This window comes from Melanaphis sacchari, unplaced genomic scaffold (assembly GCF_002803265.2).
Source record: "Melanaphis sacchari strain LSU unplaced genomic scaffold, SCAv2.0 Contig74_pilon_pilon, whole genome shotgun sequence".
Lineage (NCBI taxonomy): Eukaryota > Metazoa > Arthropoda > Insecta > Hemiptera > Aphididae > Melanaphis > Melanaphis sacchari.
The window spans coordinates 360,340-384,773 of record NW_020271531.1 but is presented as its reverse complement, the minus strand read 5'-3'; the positions used below and the strand labels follow the sequence as shown (position 1 = coordinate 384,773).

The following is a 24,434-nucleotide window of genomic DNA, read 5'->3' as shown; positions in this document are numbered from 1 at the left end:
AAATATAATGTCAAATAATTTATGTTATTACGGTGTGACGAGTGTCACATGGGAAATTCTCGCGATTGTACGAACATCGTACAACTGGATCGTTTCTACAGACGGCTGGTTTCTACAGTTGATTCGTCGCCCAAACCGCGTGGGAGGGGGCGTGTCTCATTGAAAAAACATACATTTCGCCGGACTTGTCCCAATTCTCCTGCGGGTATACCGCTATAACGATTTTTAAACTGTCCACGGGTTAGTTGAATATATTTTTAATTCATCTTTATCGTGCTCGCGTAGTTATTTATTATAGACGAGTATCTTTTTCCGATCCGAAGAGCGCTGTAGTGTTGCGGACGACATAACATGCAAGTCCGAATAACCGCAAGGCCAACAAGTGGCCACCGGTCGATCGATACGCGTTCGCGAACAGTGGCAATGGGCGGCGAGGGAGCAGGGCGTTCATTGATAATGAACCGGCACCCACGCACAGAAAAGTTGCGCGAGCGCTCTTGCGTATTCTGAGAGCAAATAAGTATCTATGTGTGTGTGTTATATAACCCCTGTAAAAAGGTATATAACAGTAGTGTAAAGGTGAAAAAGGTGGCAGAGGTGGAAAAAGGATTACTCTTATATATAATATATATATATATTTATATGATATACATATATGTATATATATATATATACGATGGGCGGAGCGGTATGTAAAAAGTAACTGCGCGCATCGTGGCCCGGCCGATGGTAAGTCTCGACTGCGGGGTGATGAGTGGTGGAAGAAGAGGAGCGCACTGGCAAACGGGACTGTAGGAAAATGGGGGGGAGGGGTCGAAAGCTCTGCCACCTACGGCGCGGACGAAAACAAAACATTACATCCAGTCGAACGTCGTCGGGTCGCGGACGTACAACACATTTCACTGCGGTCCGTCGCGCCCGCACACCATGTAAAATACCCACATAATATATTATTATATGATCGTGCGCATTGTCGAACATTATGTACCAGGTGAGTGACTGCATAATAAAATATTATAATCGTGATAATGATAATAATCGGTCGTACGATTCGAATGATAATATAATAATAATATAGGTAATGAATAATGATAATAGTATTATTGTCATGTTGTCGATGCGACCGCGACGCGCCTGTAAACGTAATATTATTAAAACAGGACGTCCGTCCTAATTTAAATATTATACACTAATGATAATGGTCACTGCACTTATGACGATTTAGTCGTTGCCGATAATAATTATGATAACCGTTCTCGCATCCGAACGGCAGTCCCAAATATAGCGCAAATAATGTGTAATGGACATTTACCATAATCGTAATATTACGTATTATATATTTTGCGCACGCCGCGGCGTCGAGTTCGCAGGTCTCCCCGTAGCGTTCCTACCATATGGTAATGGCGATAGTCAGGGTTGCGCTACGGAATCGATTCCGAAGCCGATTTATTTGCGCCGTTGGCTAATTTTATTGTCATTGTAACGTTGCACCTACGTCAAAATCCGATAGCCTCCTAAATTTTTTTAGCTTATATAATGTATTTGTTTTTGATAATTTAAATCTTAGACCTGGTTTGTGGTCAGACTGATCGTAGTTATTAAAAATTGATCGCATATCTTCGATGAACGTCGTTTTTTTCATTCGTTCGAACTTTAAGTTGTCAAGAATCGACTGCCATATTATATTTTTCCGTACAGCATGTCTTCATATTATGTTCTTATAATATATATATTATAGACATTATTGGTTATAAATTATAATTAATTATAGTTGTGTATTAGCGCTTTTGTTATTTTCTCAGAAACTAAATAAATAATATAATTTGAGCGGGGCTCCCACCCCTATATACGCTATTGTGTTTTATAATTTATGCACTGCGACTACCTTTCTGCAGTCGCACCTGTAGCTACAGCTGGTTATTGGTCTCTAACAACAACAACAACAACAATAATAAAGCTAAGTATTAACCTCGTTATGAGTTCGATTTTCTCTACGGTTTTTGGTGTATAGCTGCTGTTATCAGCTATATTGCTACGATAGACGTACGTACACTATACTGCTTGTGTTTGAGTTCCAAACGCTTTACGGCGAACCTTGTTGTATTACTGTTGCGTGTATCCGGTAGAGATAGTCTCAAAACAGTTGTCAGCAATCCAGCTGTTTTTAGCGATAACTCACAGGCCAATCGAGGCGCGATATCGTTAGTTTTCGTGTTTTTTTTTTTTTTTTTTAATAATATTATAATATTTTAATACGATTATAATATTTGTTGTTGTATTACGACAAATGACATTTTTGTATCTATACTAGCATAGTATATTGAATACCTATATTATACTCGCTATATTACTTAACTATATAATAATAAGCACTTTAGTGCACTTAATAGATTCGTAATAAAAACGTAATATGAAAAATTAGTTCCGTGATCACGGTAGTAACTGTAGTGCGTCAACAACGACCAACTGTTGATGTTCGACTGTACTGTGCAAAAGATTAGTGTATAATTTATTTTATTATCAAAAAACCAAAAATATTCTAAGTTTTAATTGCTTAAATTTAGTGTATTATTACATACTGCAAATGTTGTTAGTATTTATCTTTGAAAATTATTTTCATTCAATATTCCAATAAGAAGACTAAAAAAAAAAAAAAAATGTTTTAAATACAATATCCAACTAGATTTTATTAGGTTTTAAATTTAAATATAAATTTTTAATCGTTTTAAACAATTTATAGAAGTTTAAAACATATGTTTTAAAACGATGTTAGTAGATACGGATTTTAAATAATATAACAACTTTCAAAAAAAATAATTATTCTATCAGACATATTTATATTAACTTTAATATTTACGTACCTACTGTTCTACATACAATATAACATTATGAATACATTATAACTATCACTCAATACATATCGTATAAAATAGATACCTAAATATATTGTATATATTTACAGTTTTATGCATATAGTATATTCATAATACCGACAAAAATATTAGATTTAATTATTTAACAATAATACCACTAAAATGGTATTTAGAAAAGCATATTATCATATTATTCACTTAAATTGTTCTTTGTTGAGTATTTGATGTTAATACAGACTGTCGGTGTTGTTTAATCCCACAAACATTAAGATTAACTGTTATATTATTAGGTATTTATCTTTTAGCAATAAATACTTAATCTGTACAATATCTTATATGAGTGTGATATTTCACGTATAACGTTTGTGTTTTAATCGAAAAGAAATCAAAGACCATTTGTCAGTTACGCATTGTAATGTTTATTTACTAAAATTTAGGTATTCTATGATCTCATTTTTACCATTTTTACTTAGTTATTGAATGTATAATTTATTTATTTACTAACGTTAAGCGACAATGTTATAAGTAAATAATATAATTATATAATATATAACAGAATTAGACTTAGATAGTAAATAATATCTGATATATTGCAATAATTATATACAATAACAAAATTAAATATTTGAGATTAGACACATTGAGACTTGAGAGTATACCATTAATGTAACAAAGCACATAGTAAAGAGGATAATTATGATCATAAGAAGTGGAATGAAAAATAATATAAAAAAAGAGTCTGGTTTTCAACATGGTAAGAAAGAACATAAAATATATTTAATAGATTATGTACATCAAAGGAGCCATTAAAAATAAAAGAAATTAACTTGACTTTAGTGTCAAAACACCGAGATGATAGTATAGTGACAAATTTAAGTGTAATTCAATTAGTAAACAATGAGTAGAACTGATAATCATATAAGGATTCAAAATAACTGAACTAGTATAGACTGAACTTAGGTTAACTTAAGTAAGTATATGAAAACAATTATTAAAAGTTAACAAGTTGACGGCAATTGAATAAGCATTTATCAGACATATTTTCGGAGATCATTAATAGTTCTATAGTATAATTTAAAATATATAAAATTACGATACATTACACATTTATATCTATGTCGATTTTAATTATTTACAGTAAACGTTATATTATAGTGTAATATATTATAAATTCTCAATAAATAAACAAATAAATTATTCTTATCAATCAACACCCATTATTAAAATAATATTAACGTTTTTAAAATCATATTATTTTTATTATAATATGTGTTATCGTTTTTTGCCTTATTTTTACGTTTTTGAATTATAGCATACATTTTTCATATCATATTTCGAATACAAAATATAATTATTTTATATTTTTGATATTTACATAGAAATTTAATTTTATATAAGTAAATAGTTATTAAAGTTTAGATGAGCACAAATAGTACGCCGAAATTTTACGAGTTTGTATCCCTGCACTTTATTCCCTTTATTAAAGAGTTCAAAACTTATATAAAAGTAATTAATTAGGTGTTCCGTTCAAAATATAATAATAAAATTCTGAAATAATCAAGAAAAAAAGTTGTACAAGATAAACATTTTAAAATGTATAATATTATTCAATAACCTATAAAGCTTAACATGTCATGGTTAAATAAAATTGTTTTTCTTCAAATTATTAAGTACATTTATTTTTCAAGAAAATTAGTGTTTACTATAATTAATAAATCACCTAGCTGTTTAATCAGTAGGATATAAAGGTGATATTGTTTGTTTTATACAACATGTGCTGATTTGCGTATGAAATATCTGATACGTTATTCAACTTTAACTTTATTTGTTAAAACCATGTAAAAACAAAAAAATTTGTTAAAACAAAAATACTAACAAATAAAAAAAAACGAGTTCAAAGATATCAATATACGGCGAATAAATACACTCTTATATATCTATCACTGCAATAAAACCGATCGATATTATTTCATATATATATATATATATATATATATATATATAGTATATACATAAAGATTATTTTCCTTTTTTTTCTTATGACTGTACAAATATATTTCCAGATTTCATACTTCTCGAAGCCATATTTTAGCATCACTATAAATGCTCTATGAAATAATGTAGTATTTATTTTTTAATTTTAGATACCTGACGTACGTTATAAAATCTGTTATCATTTAAATTTATACATCATCGTTTACACTGAATTTGTTTTTTCCTGTAGAGAAATTTATATTTTCACTAGTCATGTTCCAAAGGTATTCGAGCGAAGGATTTCAATGAAATGTATTAAATACATGTACGCATTTATTACTCAGTATCAACTACATTTTATCACATAATACAGTTTAAAATACACACAACATTAACTGCATTGTACTTTATACTATCGGTAACCTAAACAAGAAACAAGTTATAATAACATTTTGTGTATTTATAGCTAGGCCGTTAATTGTTTATATATTTATATACAACGAAAATATTTATTAACAATTGCATTTATTCAAAATATTTCTAACTTTAGGTATATTAGTTATATGCTTTGTTATTATCATTAAAACTACTAGCTAGATATTTATATGTTTTTGATTTGATACAATTTTTCTATTGAATTCTGATTTTCTGTAACGAAGTTGTTTGTTTACTATAGACTATAGATAGTAGAGGAATATTTTTTTATTAGTTTAGGCGAAATTGTTACAAAACGCATGTTGAATTTTGAAAATCGGATAATATAAAACTCGTAAATTATTAACCAAAAAAAATTTAGCTACTCTTTATAACCACATAATAATTATTTGTATTATTTACATGTTCTAATGGATTTTATAGTATATAAATCTAAATAATCTTACTTATAAACCTCAATTATTTTGAATGATATTTTTATGAATAAATATTTAAGTTTTCTCAACTAAACTATTAGAAAGAAATAAAATAATAAATTATTAATGCCTGTATAATGTAATATAAATATAAAAACATATTTATTTGAAAAATTAAATCTCCATAAAAAATTCCCGTGAAATCCCTCTACTATTTAGAAGACGTCAAGTGTATCTTGTCATTGAGTACCTAAGTTAATATCACAAGTTAAAAATTTAAGACAATTGCATATTTGCATACAATAAAATTAAAAATAAAAAATACCAAACAGCCTAAATTTCTAAGCATATTTTATCATAAGAGTAAAATTTATATTGTATTTAGTAATATACTTATTATTTGTAATACCATAAAATATGGTAAATTGAATCAATTTTAATTTTAATATTATTTCATAAAATATTATTACCAGCTATTAACTTATAACATGTACCGTTGAATGATATGCAGTAAAAATATAAATAGTCTTAAGCCTTTAAATGAATCTAATTTTTTGGAAAATTGCATTAAGTACAGTAAATATTAATAAATAAAATAATAAAAAATATGAAGTCACTTCGAATAATATTTTTTGATTTCAACCAAAAATTTAAATCATTATTCTTCGATTATGTATTAGTTTTTATCAAAATATTAACTTGAAATGTATGACAAAAAAAAAAATGTCAATAAAATATTTAATATCATATTTAATTTTTGATCGATATACCTAAGAACAACTTATGAAGAATTATATATTAATTTTCAAGATTTTTTACTCATAAACTAAAATAATTTTTTTATACTGAAATAAAAAATTCGAATATTATTATATTGCTATAAATAAAATAAAAAAAGCAAAATTTTTTGAAAATGATAGCATGTCTTAAAAATACTAATATAAATATTTGATAAACATTTTAAGTCTTTTCAATTTTAAATTACAACATAAAGAGCAAAATATTTATTTTGTTGAAATCTGTTTAGTCTTACAAAATCGACTAGATTCAATTTTTTACCACAAACCGCTCTCAAAGTTGAAAATCTGGTTAAAGTATTTTTACTGTTCCCAAGTATGATATCAGATACATATGAAAAAAGTACCATAAATACGGGTTTTATACAATATTGCAATATACTACAAACATTCTAGAATCAAAGTATTTAAAAAGTATGAGAATCTTTTATTTTTTTGTTTTCTACTAAATTTTCAATATTTTTAGTAACTAATTGCATGATAAAGTATTGTCAAACAAAACTTTTGAAAATTAATCATGATTGATTTTAAAGAAATTTCAATAAAGGTTATCTTACATTTTCAAACTCTAATTTAATTTATCTTCTCATAATAACTATAAATTGAGTTGTTTAAAGTATAAAAATAGCTTTTAAACTATATAATAACAAATATAATTGGATGAAAAAAACTACTGTATTATAATTAGGTATGTGTTTTTTAATTAATAAATTAAAATTATATATTAACACTGTTATATTAAACGAATTATATACCTTAGTGTTTAAGCTATCAAACATCTATAAATACAGATTTTCATTTTACTTTACTTTTAGTAACTAGGTACATCGTTTACACGCATATACATACATGTCGAGTTATATATTTTAAAGCAATAAATTTATCCTAGCGTATAAAATATAATTGACAATTGACTTATTATCGAAATGGATCCGTAAATGTAACTAAAACCAATGTAGTTAATTGATAACTGATAAGTGTACTGTGCACATACTGAGGGAGTTAATACCATTTTTCGACTGTAAGAGTATAATATTGTTAATATTATTATATAGGATATAGATAATGTAGTCGTGTAGTCTGTATAATACCTAAGTATATTAATTTACCATCTTGAAAATAGCAGTGGACACACAGAAGCACACAAATATACAGCTGAGGTCTGAGAAGTAGTATATTAGGTACCAACTACCTATTTTATAAAATACGGAATTTTATTTTTTTATATTATAAAATATTTTTGACTTTGTCGTCTATACTTAATGCTAGTAAACAGCGTACAAAAGATAATATATTTTTCAACATTATAAATATAAGATAACAAATCTAATTTGTATAATTTTTTTTTCATTATTATTATGATATAATAACATAATGTAGGTGACCTGCATGTTTACGAACATGTTTTATTTGGTCGATGAACTTGTTTAATATAGTTTATATATATTTGATTAAAAATAGGTTAAATTTGGTGTTAAGTACATCATTTCATACAAACCAACTTGATAAGATTTAAAACTGTTTTTAATATTTTTAATCGAATCATTCATATATTATATCAAAAACAGGTGCAACTTAAAGTACGACTAACAATAAAATACAACAATTAATCTGTTTTTATAAGTATAGAGAGAATTTCTAGCTTGAAGAGGTTTGCTGATTAATTGAGAGATAGAAACTAAAACCCTGTTTTTATCCAGAACAAATATAAGAAAATCGTTTTGTAAAACGAAAATTATGTATATACCAGTATGTATAATATTTATAACAAATTTTAATCATCTTTCGATTCATTTTCCAAAATGTACTGTAAAAAGCCTAGCGATTCTATAATTTGATTATAAAATTATGTTTAGTAATTTGTGTAGTTATTACTACATTCCAATTAGTTAATAATGTAATATATTTTATCATAACATTTATATTTTAATGATTATTTTATACATTGCCACAAATGTATTATTGACTATTTTGTATAAAATTGTATAGTTCACAGTTTTAAGATATTATCAAAATTTAAAAATAAAAATGTTTATTATTCATTAATTGTTTTATTTATTTTTTTAATTATTCCAGAATTTTACTGGTTTAAGACAATACAATACATAATATTAAGTGTAAACAGGGACGCAAGAATTGCCGTTCTTTTTAGGAATTTTAGATTTAAACATTTAGTTTTTGGATTCATAACTCTTTATAATATTCGTAAATCTTTTTATACCAAGTATAAATATTACATTCTGATCAAGTCCCTATCGGAAATACTTATTATAGATTTTTCTTTGAGTTTGAAACTTAAAGCTTTCTGATAAATTACTGCATAAACAAACTTAACGAGTTCAGTAATTTAGTTAGGATAAGCTATTGCTGGTGAAATGATTAAGAAATCTAAGTAATTAAATTTTAACTAGATTTACTATAAGTTTACATGGGATTTCACTCATGAAGACTATATAATAAGATCCTAACAAATTTCTTTTCTTCTTCGTTTTTATAATTCATGAAATTCCAATTCAATATACAATATACATAATTTTACTATTCTTTTTATGTGTATACAATCTATAGAATATAACTATAGATGGTCATAAACTTTTTTTTAAATATGTATTGTAAGTAATAAAATATTAATAATAAGTTTATTTTTATGTTTAAAGTTTTTGATATAGTCCATAATCAATAAAGTCAAACCTACATGGTAAAAACTAGGTCATCAGATATTTATATATTATCTTTAGTCATAATTTTTAAATAATAAATTCGATCATTTTTCACAGATTAGTTCCATTTGGTTATCTTAAAGCAGGATAGTTCTTTATACAATATGGTTCAAGTGAAAACTATAGTAATGTGATTGTGGGTAAAAAATGTTTGAATTTTTACAATTATTTTTTCTGACAACAGACATATATTATGCACGTGCACCTGTATAAATAACACACAGCTACAAACGTGCAAACCATGCACGCTATCTCACCTGAGGAAAATAAAATAACGTCACGAATTTTATAACACGAAACGTATTTCTTTGCGAAGTACTTACATTTAAAAATAATGGTTTAAATTGTGTATTGATTTTAAAAGTTATGATAATATGTATTTATTAGTCAATTAATAAAATAGCATGTGATTTCGACTTTGCTATAGAATTTAGATAGAAGAAAAATATTCAAGGCATTTACATAATAATATCAATAATAAATTATTAGATACTAATTAAAAGAACGTATAATATGTATTTAATAATGAACAATGTATAACAACATTTTTTTTTTTTAGTTTTAAAACAATATAAATCTAAAATATTATCTGTTGTAGATAATCATTTTTGTCTTGGCCGTTGAAAAATTATATCATGTAAAATCTATTGACTATCGTCATAATGTAAAGTGTACAATAATAACTATTAGATCAGTCTTATTGACTATTTTTGATTAAAAATATTTATCATCAAAAACTTTTGATATAACGTTTTAATAAAAAAAAGTAATAATAATAATAATAATAATAACAAACACGATATAACTTATTTGTATAATCTATATTTTATACATAACATTATTCCGTTTTTAGTACCTACTATGCAGTTGGCCGTCAATGCCGTATTAACATAATTGTATTAACTATATTACGTCAAATATATCAATGTTGTATTAAAATAAACAATACGATTTATTAAAGAAAACTTTAATAACTGTGTTATAATTTACATAACTTAGTCATAATTAACTCGTTTAATTTTCAATTATCATCTTATAATTTTTAACTAAGTGCCAAATACACTTTAAAGTGTGTTTATATAATCTGAATCTGTAATATAGCATTTAATTATTATATGTTGTAAACATAAAACAGTAAGAACATAAAAATCATAAAAAATCATTTGAATTTGATTTTGAAAAGTAAATATATGATATAATGTGTTTTATGTTTAATTTTATTTCTGTCATTAATTATTATGTACCTATAAATTTGAAAAAATCCAGGATAAAGTAATTCCATGTATGATTATTTATTTTATTTATATTCATGACATTTTAATTTATTGAACTTATAAATAAACCTATTAACTTATAATAAATTATAATAATAATTTTAAAACATGATAGGCACTGATATTTAAAGGTTTTATTATTTTAGATTATTAATTATACACAATTTTAAATAACATAAACATTGTAAATTAAAATAAGAAATACACATGAAACTTAAACCATGGATTTTTTCATATTCAAGAGTTTTTTTTTTTATATAGTCATTTATATTCGTTGTAACTATAAATTCACTTAAAACAATTAATATTACATATATTATAATATAACACAGTTAAAATTACAACGACCCAAAAATAAAAAATAAATATTAAATAAAGTGCATAATATTTTATCATAGACAAGGTTCTCTATACTTATGGCTGTAATACATAATTTTATGTTTTTATAGTTTTGAATAAACTTAGTTTTCAAAACACATGCTTTATTTTTATTATTTCATTATTTTTATTTTATAAATAAAGTTAAAATTAATTTATATTATTTTAGTTTAGAATTAAAAGCAAAATGTCTATTAATTATTTAATACTCTTTAAAATCATTTTTATTAAAATTTTAATCATTCAAATTGATAATATTACATATTTAAAATTTTCTAAAATTTAAAAAAACTTGTTTTAATTTTATAAAATCTATTTCTAGATTTTTAAACAAAACTAAAATAAAATATATTTTTTGAACCATAGTTTACTATAATTTCTATTTTTCGCTAATTAAATTACAAAATTATATTGTTATTATCAATTAGATTTAATATAATTTATATGGAATTCATAAATTATACATTTATGAGATTTTTATAAACATTTGATTAAATAATAAAGTTGAAGCAAGTTTAAAGGTAAAATGTAGACCTAATAAAGTGAAGAATATTTTTTTGAAAAAATTTTATTTTTAGTGAAATTGAAAAAAAAAAAATGTCGTTATTTCAAAAAGTTAATTTTTCAACGTCTTTCACGACTTCAACAACTTCAATAAACCAGACAAGGGTTACATAACAAGTGGATTGTCACGATGGATCTATAATGAATAATTCAAAAAAATTTAAATGACTTAAAATGATTCATTTTTAACAAGTAGTTAATAAAAATCAAAATTAAAACAAAACATAGTTTAAATACTATTCGAAAAGTTAAAAGTTCCACAAATCAATAATCATCTAACTTTCTGGTGTTGTTATTTAATAATGATGTACCTCTATTGCCTATACATTGCGCCGTTCAACTATAGATTGTATTGACAATTAACAGTAATACTTGACGTATAGCTTGATCAGTAATACAATAATCGGCTTAATGCATATATTAAAACATAACGTAGTCGTTCAACAATATAATAAGTTTGAATCAGTAATACATAATTTAGCAGCTTATTCAATTATTTATATCTATAAATATCTCGCTAATATTAAATATTAAATTAGTGGACTGATTATTACTTTTATTTCGGTGAAGCAACTCCATTTTTTTTAAATTTTAACAAAAATTTTTAACATTAAAATATGGACAGATAGACAATTGACAATACCTAGTATATTTACATGGATATCGTTTATAATGTTTATATAACGTGAATGATAATAACATGATGATTTAAATTTTAAATTATTTTATTATGCATTTATCATAATTATGTTTATTTACCTATGTTAAGGATAATATCGGCATTATAAGAATTATTTTTTGAATACCTCAGTAATATATTAGTAATAATTATTATGTGTTGGTAATTTTTCTAAATATTGTAAATAACAATTGTACATTATTTGCTAAGCCAGCGATCATCAAATGGTGGTTCACCAGCCACATTTGGCTCACAGGCAAGAATAAAAAAGTAAACACTGATAATAAAATACATACAAAAAAAAATTACGTTAAAGTGTTATTGTAATTTATTATTTTTATTCATTAGATTTTACCGGTTACCAAGCATATATTTTCGCTCGTATCTTAAGTTTTAATTGGTTGACTTTCTGTGGAAAATGACGATTATACGCCGACGATCGATAATATTCCGTCAATTACCACTAACCCATGTTGACTTTATTTCCGTTGTACCACGTTGTTACTTGATACATGTTTATTTTATTTTTATTTGATCATGAATAAAAAAATAAGTAAAGTTGAATTTGTAAACAAACTGTTTTTGCCAGAGTGAACGGAATTATATTGTTTTACAAGGGCTTTGTCAGCTTATTTGACTTGCTGTTTTAAAAGTTTTCAATATTAAACTTCATCATGAGACTTCAAATAAATAATTTACATTAAATGACAATTTTTCTATTGTCAGGGATCATCAAAGGCAACAATTTGTATGACGCTGTAAATTGTAATAATGTACTCGTATTTAAAAATGGAAAAACTAAATTTGAAAAAAAATTATCTCTGATACTATTAACGACGGTATACCAACAATGGTTGGCACTCATTAATTAATTGTGATTTTGTTCGAAGATTAAGAAATAACCCTAAGTGCAACCCTGATCTTTTATCATACCGTTGCATTCATCATAGTGTTTTCTACTATAAGCTGGATTCGTGTTTGGAAGAAAGTTCAAAGACGGTCATGATTCATGAGTATTATTAACTTTATACGTGCTAAATTTTTACTTTAGTACAGACAATTCAAGGATTCGGTACACAGTTTATAACAATTCATTACAAGATAATAATTTTAGGTGACTGAGAAAAAGTAACGTTTAACGTTTTGAACAGATTTTTGATTTACTAAGTGCAATTGAACTACTTTTTATTAAGAGTACACTATAGACATGCGCAATATTTAAGCTAATTGGGCTTTAGCTCTATCTGAGCTTTTTTTTATGTGTAGTTGAGTAGGTACTTGTTATCTAAGAAAGTAATAAGGCGTTAAAGTTGTAAAAAATTGATGACAAAATAAATCAAAATTATAGATATTTATACGATTAAAAATAAAATGGTTGCCCATAGGCATATTTTTCTTGTGTAACCGTGACGGGGAGAGGGGAGAAGAATTCAAATTTAATTTAACCATACCTAACTCGGAAGTCTATCCATGCCTATGGAGTACATATTCGGTTGCCAAACATTATTTTAAATTTATCAATGACAACAATAACGTACCTAGTAAGTATTTTGTATTTGGAAAATGTATTTCAACATATCAATTCTTTGGATTTAAAACTTAAAGGTGGCCAGATTAACTATTTTTGTAAAAAATTTTAATTATTTTTGCAAGATACTGGTAATAAAAAATTACATTTTTCAAACTTAAATAAAAATTGTGATGAAAAAAATGAAACTAAAACTAATAATTTTACCAAATTTATGGCAAATTTGAAGACTGAATTCTTAAGACAATTTATAGATTTCAAAAAAATTAAAAACGTTGTACAACTATTAAACAGTAGTTGAACTTGATAGTCTGATAGTAATTGAGTTAAAAAAAGAAGTAAATGTTTTTAAATGCAACAAATCATCTAATCAAATGGAAATAATTGAATTCAAAACTAATAATATTCTAAATTATGTGTGTAATTAAAAGTATTCAAAAACTGAAAGCAACTCCTACGATTAATTTTGATTAACATATTTGTCTGAAAAGAAATAATTGGCACTAAAATTATTAATAGTGAAAATATTTATGATGTTTGGCTTTACGTATATCTGTGACTTCGAATTTTCAAAAATGAATTGAATTAAGAACAAGTTTAGATCTCAGCTTACATCTTTAAATAATAATGAAGGTAACGTTCATGAACCATACACCAAATTTCTTTAATTAGTTGAGAGCAAGGCTTGTCATATTTCCCACTAAATAATATAACCCGAATTGTTATTAATAATTGGTATTTTATTACATTTTTTAATTTATTATTATTAACGCCACTAGGCCACTATGGCACTTTTAAATCATTATATAATATGTAAAAATGTTTTCTTTGAATTTTGATGGCCTTTGATAAATTTCAAAATTTCTAATATGGCCCTCCGAAAATATTAATTGTTGAACCTGTTTTAAGTGGTTTCTAAAATAAATTAAATATTGTAATTAAAAATATTACAGCTTATATTAACGTATTAACGAGGGATTATGAATAGAGTCCTAGATCAGTGATTTCTATATAACATGTCAAATATTGTTAACCGCATAATGTTAATATTGATTGAACATATTGTGATGTGATGGCATTTGAATTTATAGATTTAAAACAAAAACAGCAATGTTTTCAAGACAATATTTAATGCTATAATCAATCCAGTGTTCAAGGCTAGAAAAATTAACTAACTTTTAAACTCATGAAATTCAGTTAATTTAGAAAACTGTAAAATGAAATTTAAGCAAAAAGTTACTTTTTATTTTTTATGAAATATTTACCATCTATACGAAAATATGATAAGCAAATTTGATAAAAGTTTAATTTAGGTACACAAAACAGAATCTATGTAGTTAAGAGTAATATAAATTAGATTAACTAATGAAAAAAAAGTAACAGAAAAGCAGGTCATACCGTGATATAATCTTACTAATAGAAGTTATTGATTATTTGGATTAATTTGTTAAAATATCGTGGTTTCTTTATGTCACTTTAACTTTGAACTGGGTTATTTGTAGTTTTATATTTTGGTAATATTATAATTTTTATGAAAATATAAATACGATTGTATTAATTTACATTATTTTTATACCAACTTAAATTCAAAAATAGTGCATTCATTATTTTGAAAGTGTTCAATTCAGTATTTCTAATACCTAATAATAAAAAATTATTATGAATAATATTTCTGATTATTATCATTATTAATTTTATTTTATTAACTTGTTTTTTAATATCTTAAATTTATTTAGAAAACTTTAAATTTACAATAAACAAAATACAAATAAACCTAAATAAATAAATAAAAAATTATCTTCTTTATTAATTTTCCAGTTGATCTTAGGAAGATATCTTTTGTTAGACATGGTTTTAGCCTAAACTTACATGTTTCTCCACCAATATAATTATAGAGAGCTCCGTTAGTTTTATTCGGGTTTTTTTTTTTTTAAGTTTTCACAAAGATTATCCATATTGATTCCATGTCTTTGTCCAATTGTTTGCTTTAAAGGAGCTTTGAGGGCTATTTTTAGGAATTTGAAATTCTTTTTTTTTCATAGAGAAAACAGCAATACATAAGTTACTAGTTAGTAGTGGTTTTATTATAGCCGTATGCATATATATATATATATGAAGAACGTTTCATTTTGAAGTGTGGTTTAATAGAGGGTACAGGATTTTCATCCGTATGTACAAATCCTTTTTTACTGATGTAAAAGTTAGTTTTTCGTTTAGGTATACCCCTATGTATTACACTAAATCATCCTTGTAAATCCAAAATAAATATCTTGTCTTCACTTTTGATGGAATTCGGGATAAGTTTCTGTCTTGAGAACCACAGGGATAATTCGTTAAAGGAGTTTTTTAGATCTTTTTTTGACAGTTCTAAGATGTTGTTCTATGTAATAATTTCCGTGTCATGTTTGTATTTCTTTAAAAATAATCATTTATACAGAATCAAAAGAATTTAACTCAATAAATTAGAAGATACTTTCAAGAAATAATGAATTCTTTATGCAATTTAATTTTTTAGCTTAAATTAAACTTTATAACTCGTTTTTGTCCAACTTTGTCTAAATTTTACTGTACGTGGTTTTTTTCATAATAGGTATGTATAATGTACATTGTACATGCGTATTACATAATATATTTTTGAGTTTACATACAACAAATATGTAACATTATAATTAAACATAATATACGTACACGATTACCCGCATATGTAGGTGTATACTGTACAACTATAATATTATTATGATATAAAATATATTATAGTATGTATATAACTCGGGGCAGCTGATCAATGTTTAAATTAGAACAATATGCATGCATTGTATAAAATAAAACTTAATGACATCGTATAATGTATAATACACAAATACACAAATATATATTATATATATATATATATAATCCGATAATATAAAATATATACGTATACGTATAACACGGCACTGGCATGTAAAATGTGAAAGACCTGATTGCTTGACTTGTTTACACGACATAAAATATTAAATTTATCGCGAACTATAATTATATATAGGGTGGTATTATTTAAACAGCCAATTTTCATCATTATCTCGGAAAGAAATATTGTTTTTAAAAATATTATTTTTTCATTAGTAATTTAAATTTAGTACAAAGTAAAATAAAATGTAAAAAAATATATGTTTTACTGTTTTTTTTATCGTTGCCTGCAAATTGATTACTTTTTTTATTTTTTCAAATTAAAGCATATATTTTCATACTATATAGCAGCATATTTTTTCTGAGAACTTCAACGGATAAATATTGAATTTCAAACGAGTAATTATTTAGTTGTTATTAGTACCTAGTATTTAAAATATTTACAATTAGAGTAGTGAACAGACATTTTGCGAGATAAGTACCTTTTTGACACTCTACTCTGCTTATAAAAACTAACAATTTATAACTAATCATCTTTTCGCTATAAATTCAAATTTTTTACATCATGAACTCCCAGAAAACCCTTTAGCTTCGAAGTATGGTAAAAAAAATATATAGACTGTTATTCAAAAAAGTAAAAACTTTAAGCTAAAATTATAATAATAAAATATAGTTATTTTCAATTTTTTAATTTTTTAACGACGAAGTTCGAAGTTATAATATAACATTTTACTACCAATGCATAGTGTTAAAAAAATAACCGCTCAGGATTGAAATAAAGTGCCTATCAATGTTCTATGTTTTTTTTATGAATTATGTATACACACTATTAGTGTTGTAGAAAATTAGCCTAGCTCAAACGAACAATAATATTTACCTATATATAACTTTACATTTACTATTTAATTAGGTAAATACCAATTTAATTATAATCACAACTAAAACAATTAATTATTTATATTTATATTTTTGAGTTAACCGTTGTATTATCTATTATTAAGTAGATTATTGTTTTAGTATTTTATTATTTTATTTTATTTTTTTTAAATAAATTTAATTATTTTTAATCGTTTAAAATTGTAATTATATTTAAATATACTAAAACATTCTAAAGTATTTTCAGAATTTACAACAACGAAATATACTTAAATCATATAAAATTTAACCGATTTCAAGACGCGATACATCGAATACATTACTATTTTTATTATTGTCGACGTTTAAATGATCGCTAATCATCAAAAACAAAATTTTCTAAATATCAAATCTGTCAATAATGATCTTTATCATTAGATACATTGTTTATAAAAGACATTTATATTATTAACAGGTTTGATTTGAAGTTTAAAGTTTACACTTTAGATCCTTAAATTAAGTTTTTTTAAATGACTTATTTAAAGAATCTGTTTACTTTTTTATGTTTCTTCTTTATTTGTAAAAACTTCCTGATGCTGTTCTGATATAAAAAGATCTAAACGAAGGTGTGTTAAAAAAGACTGTTAAACAACGTTTCATGGCGGTTAGTGACACTCAGTACATTTCACATATATTATGGACGCTTCCTCATTTGCTATTAAGCAAAATCATATTTACGATTTTAGCGTCCTAGATGCAATATAAGTTTAAAAATATTTAATTTTTAGCGCAGCGCCACTTTAAGAAACTTACAATTTGGCACCCGGGGTGATTTCCCCATTCGCCCTCCCCCATAAATATGCTTCTGACATTAGGCGTTTCTGAATTAGCTGTAAATGTATATAATACTAAACTCCAACTGATCATTGCTTAGAATCAAAATATTTCATAAAAACTGAAATCGACAACAAAAATCCAACGCGGAATGCTGTAAAACCCATAGAACCATCGGTGCAGTGGATTTACGTACGTATAATCCGGCGCAGTACGAATTTCCGCCTGCAAAGAAAACGTATCAATCCCAATTTGTACACTGTTCGAATATTTATTTCGTGCCCACGGTGAAGTTCAAACATTATATATACATATATTACGTATAGTTCAATGGCTTCAATTTGCCAATAATAGGCAAATCGCTGTATATTATGCACACAAATTCGCTGCAGCGTTTATACATAGGTACATTTGCAATAACTATTCGCAGCCGGGCCCGTTAATCCTGCAAGATTACAATTTATTCGCAGGTTTATGTTTGTTACTGACCGATTACCGGTCGGTAAAACACCCGTCGAAACCTTTTTAATATTCATACATCGTATAATACGTCATCGTGTAGGCGCAGCGGCCGTGCCGTAATAGTGGATAGTATAATATATAATATATATGTATATTACCATTTGCCGTCATCAGGGACGAAATCGTACGATTCGAATGGCAATTACGTTTCTATCAGGAAAGAGGGTCAATAATATACATATATAATATGGTATACCTATATCATTCTATTATTATTACATTGAATTGCAAACGATCGTAAAACGCAATAATCGTCTGAATTGAATCGCTTGTCATCGAACTTCCATTTCTACATGCCTAAATATATATATAGGTATGTACAACAAAATATATTTTTTAATGTATATTTTTTTCAATCAAATCGTAGAAGAAAATTAGAAAATCGACCCATTGATGGAATACAATGAAAAAAAACCATTATATTTACAGTATGATAATCGAAACATATTATAAATTACGTTTATATAAAGTATTATAACAAAAGTAGATACCTACATACGTAAATAATTTTTAAAAGTTGCCATAATTATTAAACACGAAATTTATGATATAATTTATCATGACAATAATTCGTCTTAAAATTCCTACTGAAAATAAAAACTAGGTACTTAACTTTTAATTTTTTAAATCATTTATACCCATTCAACATTTATGTTGAATATACACTTTATATTATATGTGTAAGCAATATAAAGGGTAACGTGTAGCTGTCACATAAGAGTATATACGTCCTGATTTATGTACCTATTCAGCTAGTTGATCGACTTTGTATCATCCGCCTGCAATTAGCTGAACGTTTAAAAATCGTTTGCCGCAGTTTGGTGTAACACACGTCGTTGCAATAATGGAAATACGAATATTAACATATTCATTAAGGTCATCCAGTTTATAGATGTGACACGTAACTATAGAAAGATGTCATAATAAAAATGCTGCGATTGTGTGAAATATCGAGTTTTTACTTGTATATATATAGGGTGTTTCATAAAGGACGCAATTTTTGGACATGCAATAAATCAGCCAAAATCATAAATAAATTCAAAACTTTTTATTTTATTACACTTAAAATACATTTCGATTTAAAGTTTAAAAATTATATCCACCATATGTCTACCTCTACTGTCTTTGCAGGCCGTCATTTCTGCAGGACTCATATTCACACTCTCATGCACTGCCGCAATGTTTATTTATGTAAGAATTGTATTCGGTTTCGATCTGTACTTTTTTGTGTTTCAACTGAAACAGTTTGTTCAAATTTCCGTACTAACCTCAGAATTTTTGATACAGTAAAAGTTTCCACACGACCAAATGTCTTGTGAAGTTTATGGATAGTCACAGATGAGCACTCGGTATTTTTGTAATGGGTTTTCAATACGAGTATACGCTGATAGCTACTGAATCCATGATAATTAAGTTCAATAAAAACGAATTATCTTCTAATCTAAGTGATGATAAATAACAAAAATAATTAAAATAAAATTGTCACACTTTAAGCAAAAAAAAAACCCACGCATTTCAAAAATTACGCACTTTATGAAACATCTTTTTTATTTATATAGGTATGATTTTGTTTATGTTCTGATTAGAAAATAAAAAATAAAAAATCGTTCCAATTATTTCGTAGTTCTGAAATTTGAATTTCTAAAATAAAAAATATGATAGTTATACATTATATCTATTATACCTTATACGTATAGGTAAAATATTTCAGTTATAGGTATATATATATAGTCCATACGAAAATATTCTCTGTAATGCCAAATTTCGTGGATTGTAGCGGATAAGATTCTAGTTTTATTTGATTTTTAAAACGCTCATAGAATATTAGTAACACTTATAATGCCTAGATACAATAAAAATATATGTATATTATGCTATGACGTAACACGTTGTATTTAATAATTGCGTTGACATTTTTAACGAAAAAAAACCAATTTTGATAAACGTGCTTTATTATCAAACACATTACTGGTAACAATTTAATTAAAAAAACAAATCCGAAAGCTTATCTCGTTTACCTAACCAACTTGCTTATGATGGCCTGTCACGTTGTTCAAACTATGCAAATAAAAATATACACACACACTCAACATATGTCTAAATTCTATATTTAAAAATCCCAAATGTTTACATTTTCATTATTTCCTTTAAATGCATTTAATAAAGTAAATATAATACATATACACATATATTTTCATGTGTCTATACATTATAATTATGATCGATAAATATAAAAATATGGTTATTAAATAAATTTCATTTTATTACTTTTTTCCAGCCATATAGATGCTGAAAAATTAAACCGATCATGATTGGCCCTTTAATAAAAGCGGCTTTCATTATCACGGTTGTGATTTGTGGCGTGCACTGCGAACGGTACATAGGTAAGTAATATTTAATTTCTTTTACTCATATTTTTAATTCTTTATATCAGTCACTATTTATTTGTTTAGACTATAAATTTACCACATTATTACCTACTAATACTTAAAAATTTCATTACTCAAATAAATAGGTAAACAAATATTGAAAAAGACAGTTTTATTATTAAATGAATATAATATGATTTATTAATATTCAAATTAAGATGATTAATAAATATAAAATCATTAAAAATAAATCCTTTAAAATGTTCACAAGATATTTTGTGCGTGTTAAAATTATTACAAATAAAAAATTTATTTCCACGATATTAATTAATTAAATTATTTACATTTAAATTTAACGTGTTTAATTTTGTTATTTGTTTTGTAAACTGTTGGTTACTGGGTCGATTAATTTATCAGAACTACAATTATATTCAGTGCGTTTGGCTATCTAATGTAAAACGTAAACAAATATCACCAAATTTTATTTTTATATACATAAAAATTATGTTAAAATTGTATTACATTTATCCATCAACTAAGATCATCATAAGTATATTCTTATCTATAGTATACTATATAATATGTAGGTACATTGCAAATCGATATTGAAGCATTCAATAGGTAATTATATATTTTTAAACAAATAGATTTTTACCAGATTGATAGCTAACTACATTATATAAAAAAATAATTGAAAACGATATTAGTATATTACGGATTAACTAATATTATTTATTATTTCAAATTATAATAGACACACACACACACACTTATTATTTATATGATTAATGATTGGATTGATTCTCAGGTTTCATCACATTTTGACGTGTAATATAATTTAGATAAATAAATTCATAAATTTACGTTAATAATAATATTATGCATAAGTGTTTTCAATTTTCAATGAAATATTTATATACGCATTAATATAAATATATTTTTATTTTCAAAAATATTTTATAGCATTATGCATACATTTTTTGCGTCGGTGCTCAAAATAAATCTATGAAAGGAAAGATAAAACATAATAAATTGTTTTATCCTGGCAGATTCTATATATATTGTTTCATGATTTCCTTTTTTTTTTTTTTTATTATTGTAATTTTTCATTTACTTTTAATGCAACCATAAAACTGACAATTAGGACGGACGTTGGAGTGGAAGAAGAGAACAGGTAAATTGATTTAACAAATTCGGGTAAAATTCATTTAAACTTTCGATTAATAATTACAATAATAATAGACTCCCAACAGTTTATAGAAGAAAATGACTTAAAAAGCATGTTAAACATTTTTTTTATTATTTATTTACAATATTAGCATGTTTGTGACAATTATATTAATGTATCTAATATCAAAAATGTAGCTTTTAATAAAACTATAAATTATAATATCTATTAGTTAAAGGTTCATATTTATTCTTCATGCTTTGTAAGATAATTTAATAATAAATTTACTTAATGGTTGTTTTAATTTTCGAATTAATTAGTAGTATAACATAGAAATCATATTTCAATAACTAAAAAAAATTATAAATCAAAATTTAATAGTAATGAATAATGATAATCACATAATAAGTTAACTTTTATCTTATACGAATGTCTTAAATATATTTATTCTTATTCGTAAACGTATTACTTACTATTATTATAATTATTATTTACTTTTTGCTAGTTTTAACTTTAAATAAAAAAACCAAAATTAAATTTACAAAAACCTTATAAGTATTCGACTGCCTTTGCTAATTATTAAAATTAAGAGGGTATGCCTATTATAAAGTTCAATCATTTAAATTTATATTATCCCAGAAACAGATACAAATGCAAATATCATATTTTATTGAGTAATATTGAGTAAATTTTTATGAATAAAAAACTAATTTAACAACTTGGCTGCTATGAGACCCAATTTGAGATCTCACAAACATTTTCTTCTTTGCCATGAGCAAACTAGACTAAAATTTTGAAAAGTGGTAAGGCATTTTATTTTGTTATTTTATATCGAAACTTCACAATTATTTTAGTGATGTAAAAAAGAAGAGTTTAAATGAGATTTAAAATTTTTAGAACGTGAGATCTCATATTAAATTTCATGGCACTGGGGATTGATTTTTTGATTGTTATGAAAATAACCCTTTAACTGAGATTCCATTTAAGATCTCAATAATATTTTTTATTTTAAATGAGATTCCATAAGAGATCTCAAAACTATTCTGTACTATGTACTTGTATATTCTTTGTTATATATGATTATTTTAACATATTAAATATTTATTTATGTATTTACGTAATTATAATAATAATAATATATAATATTTGTATAGTAAAATAATATAAATTTGAAAACAACATAACTTCTTCAAAAAAAAACGTATTTAGATATTATAAAAATACCGGCGTGTAGTGGTTACATTGCATAATTCAACTATTCGACAATAATCCTAGTAAATGAGATTCTTAAAGAGATCTTATTTAAAAAAAATAAATACCATTTGAGATCTCAATTGGAATCTTATGGCAAAAAAACTGAAGTTTTGGTGAGACCCTAAATAAGTTCTTATGGCAAACAATTGAAATTTTCAAAAAAATACACAACAGTCTAGTTGTTAATTTATTATTAGGCACTATTATTAATTTTACTATAATTCAGTCCTAGTTAAGATCTAAATTTAATAGTATTTTTTTTTTTTTAAGTAATTAAGTATCTATGTCATTAAGGTTTAAAAACTAGAACCATAAAAATAATATTTGAAGTAATACCCAGCTGGTTAAGTTAATCGATTAATTGTTAATATGTATCCGTTTAATACGTGGCTATATCAATAAGGTAAAATACATAACTAATCTATGTCCTATGCTCCTATGCTCATATATTATGCATATAATAATAATAATCTCTACTCTAACGATAAAATCAAATTAAACTGTAATATTAGGTACTGAACACAAATAAAATGTGAGAAATAAAACCATACAAGTATATAATAAATATTTAAACAGTAAATAAGCGTTATTTGACTTGATATATTATTTTTTTGTTATTTTAAGCATAACACAAATTTAAAATAAACTTCTCGTTATAGCCATTATTAGGTTTTTGTAGTTATGAAAACTCAATTACTTTAAAAATCCTACCAGGTATACCTACATACTTAAGAATTGTTTACAAAGGAAAGAAAAGGTATGTGGCCTAAATAACAACAACAATATCTAATTATGAGATACAGAACGAATGAAAAGTGTAATATTGTATAATGTATAGACATTGCTCGCATGTATATATTCAGTATAGCCATACATATATATTGTAATATACCTACCACAATATT

At 25.0% G+C, this 24,434-nt stretch overlaps 1 protein-coding gene across 3 annotated transcripts in view; it reads left to right on the top strand.

Annotated features, from left to right (window-relative positions):
- Positions 1–871: 871 nt before the first annotated feature.
- Positions 872–24,434, top strand: part of LOC112601012 (receptor-type tyrosine-protein phosphatase N2) — a 40,680-nt gene continuing 17,117 nt past the window's right edge. For all 3 annotated transcript variants that reach the window (XM_025348406.1, XM_025348408.1, XM_025348405.1), the window contains exons 1-3: positions 872–991; positions 21,017–21,122; positions 22,252–22,281. In XM_025348406.1, the coding sequence (XP_025204191.1) occupies positions 21,047–21,122; positions 22,252–22,281 (106 nt within the window). In that variant the 5' untranslated portion in view covers positions 872–991; positions 21,017–21,046. The remainder of the gene's footprint in view (positions 992–21,016; positions 21,123–22,251; positions 22,282–24,434) is intronic.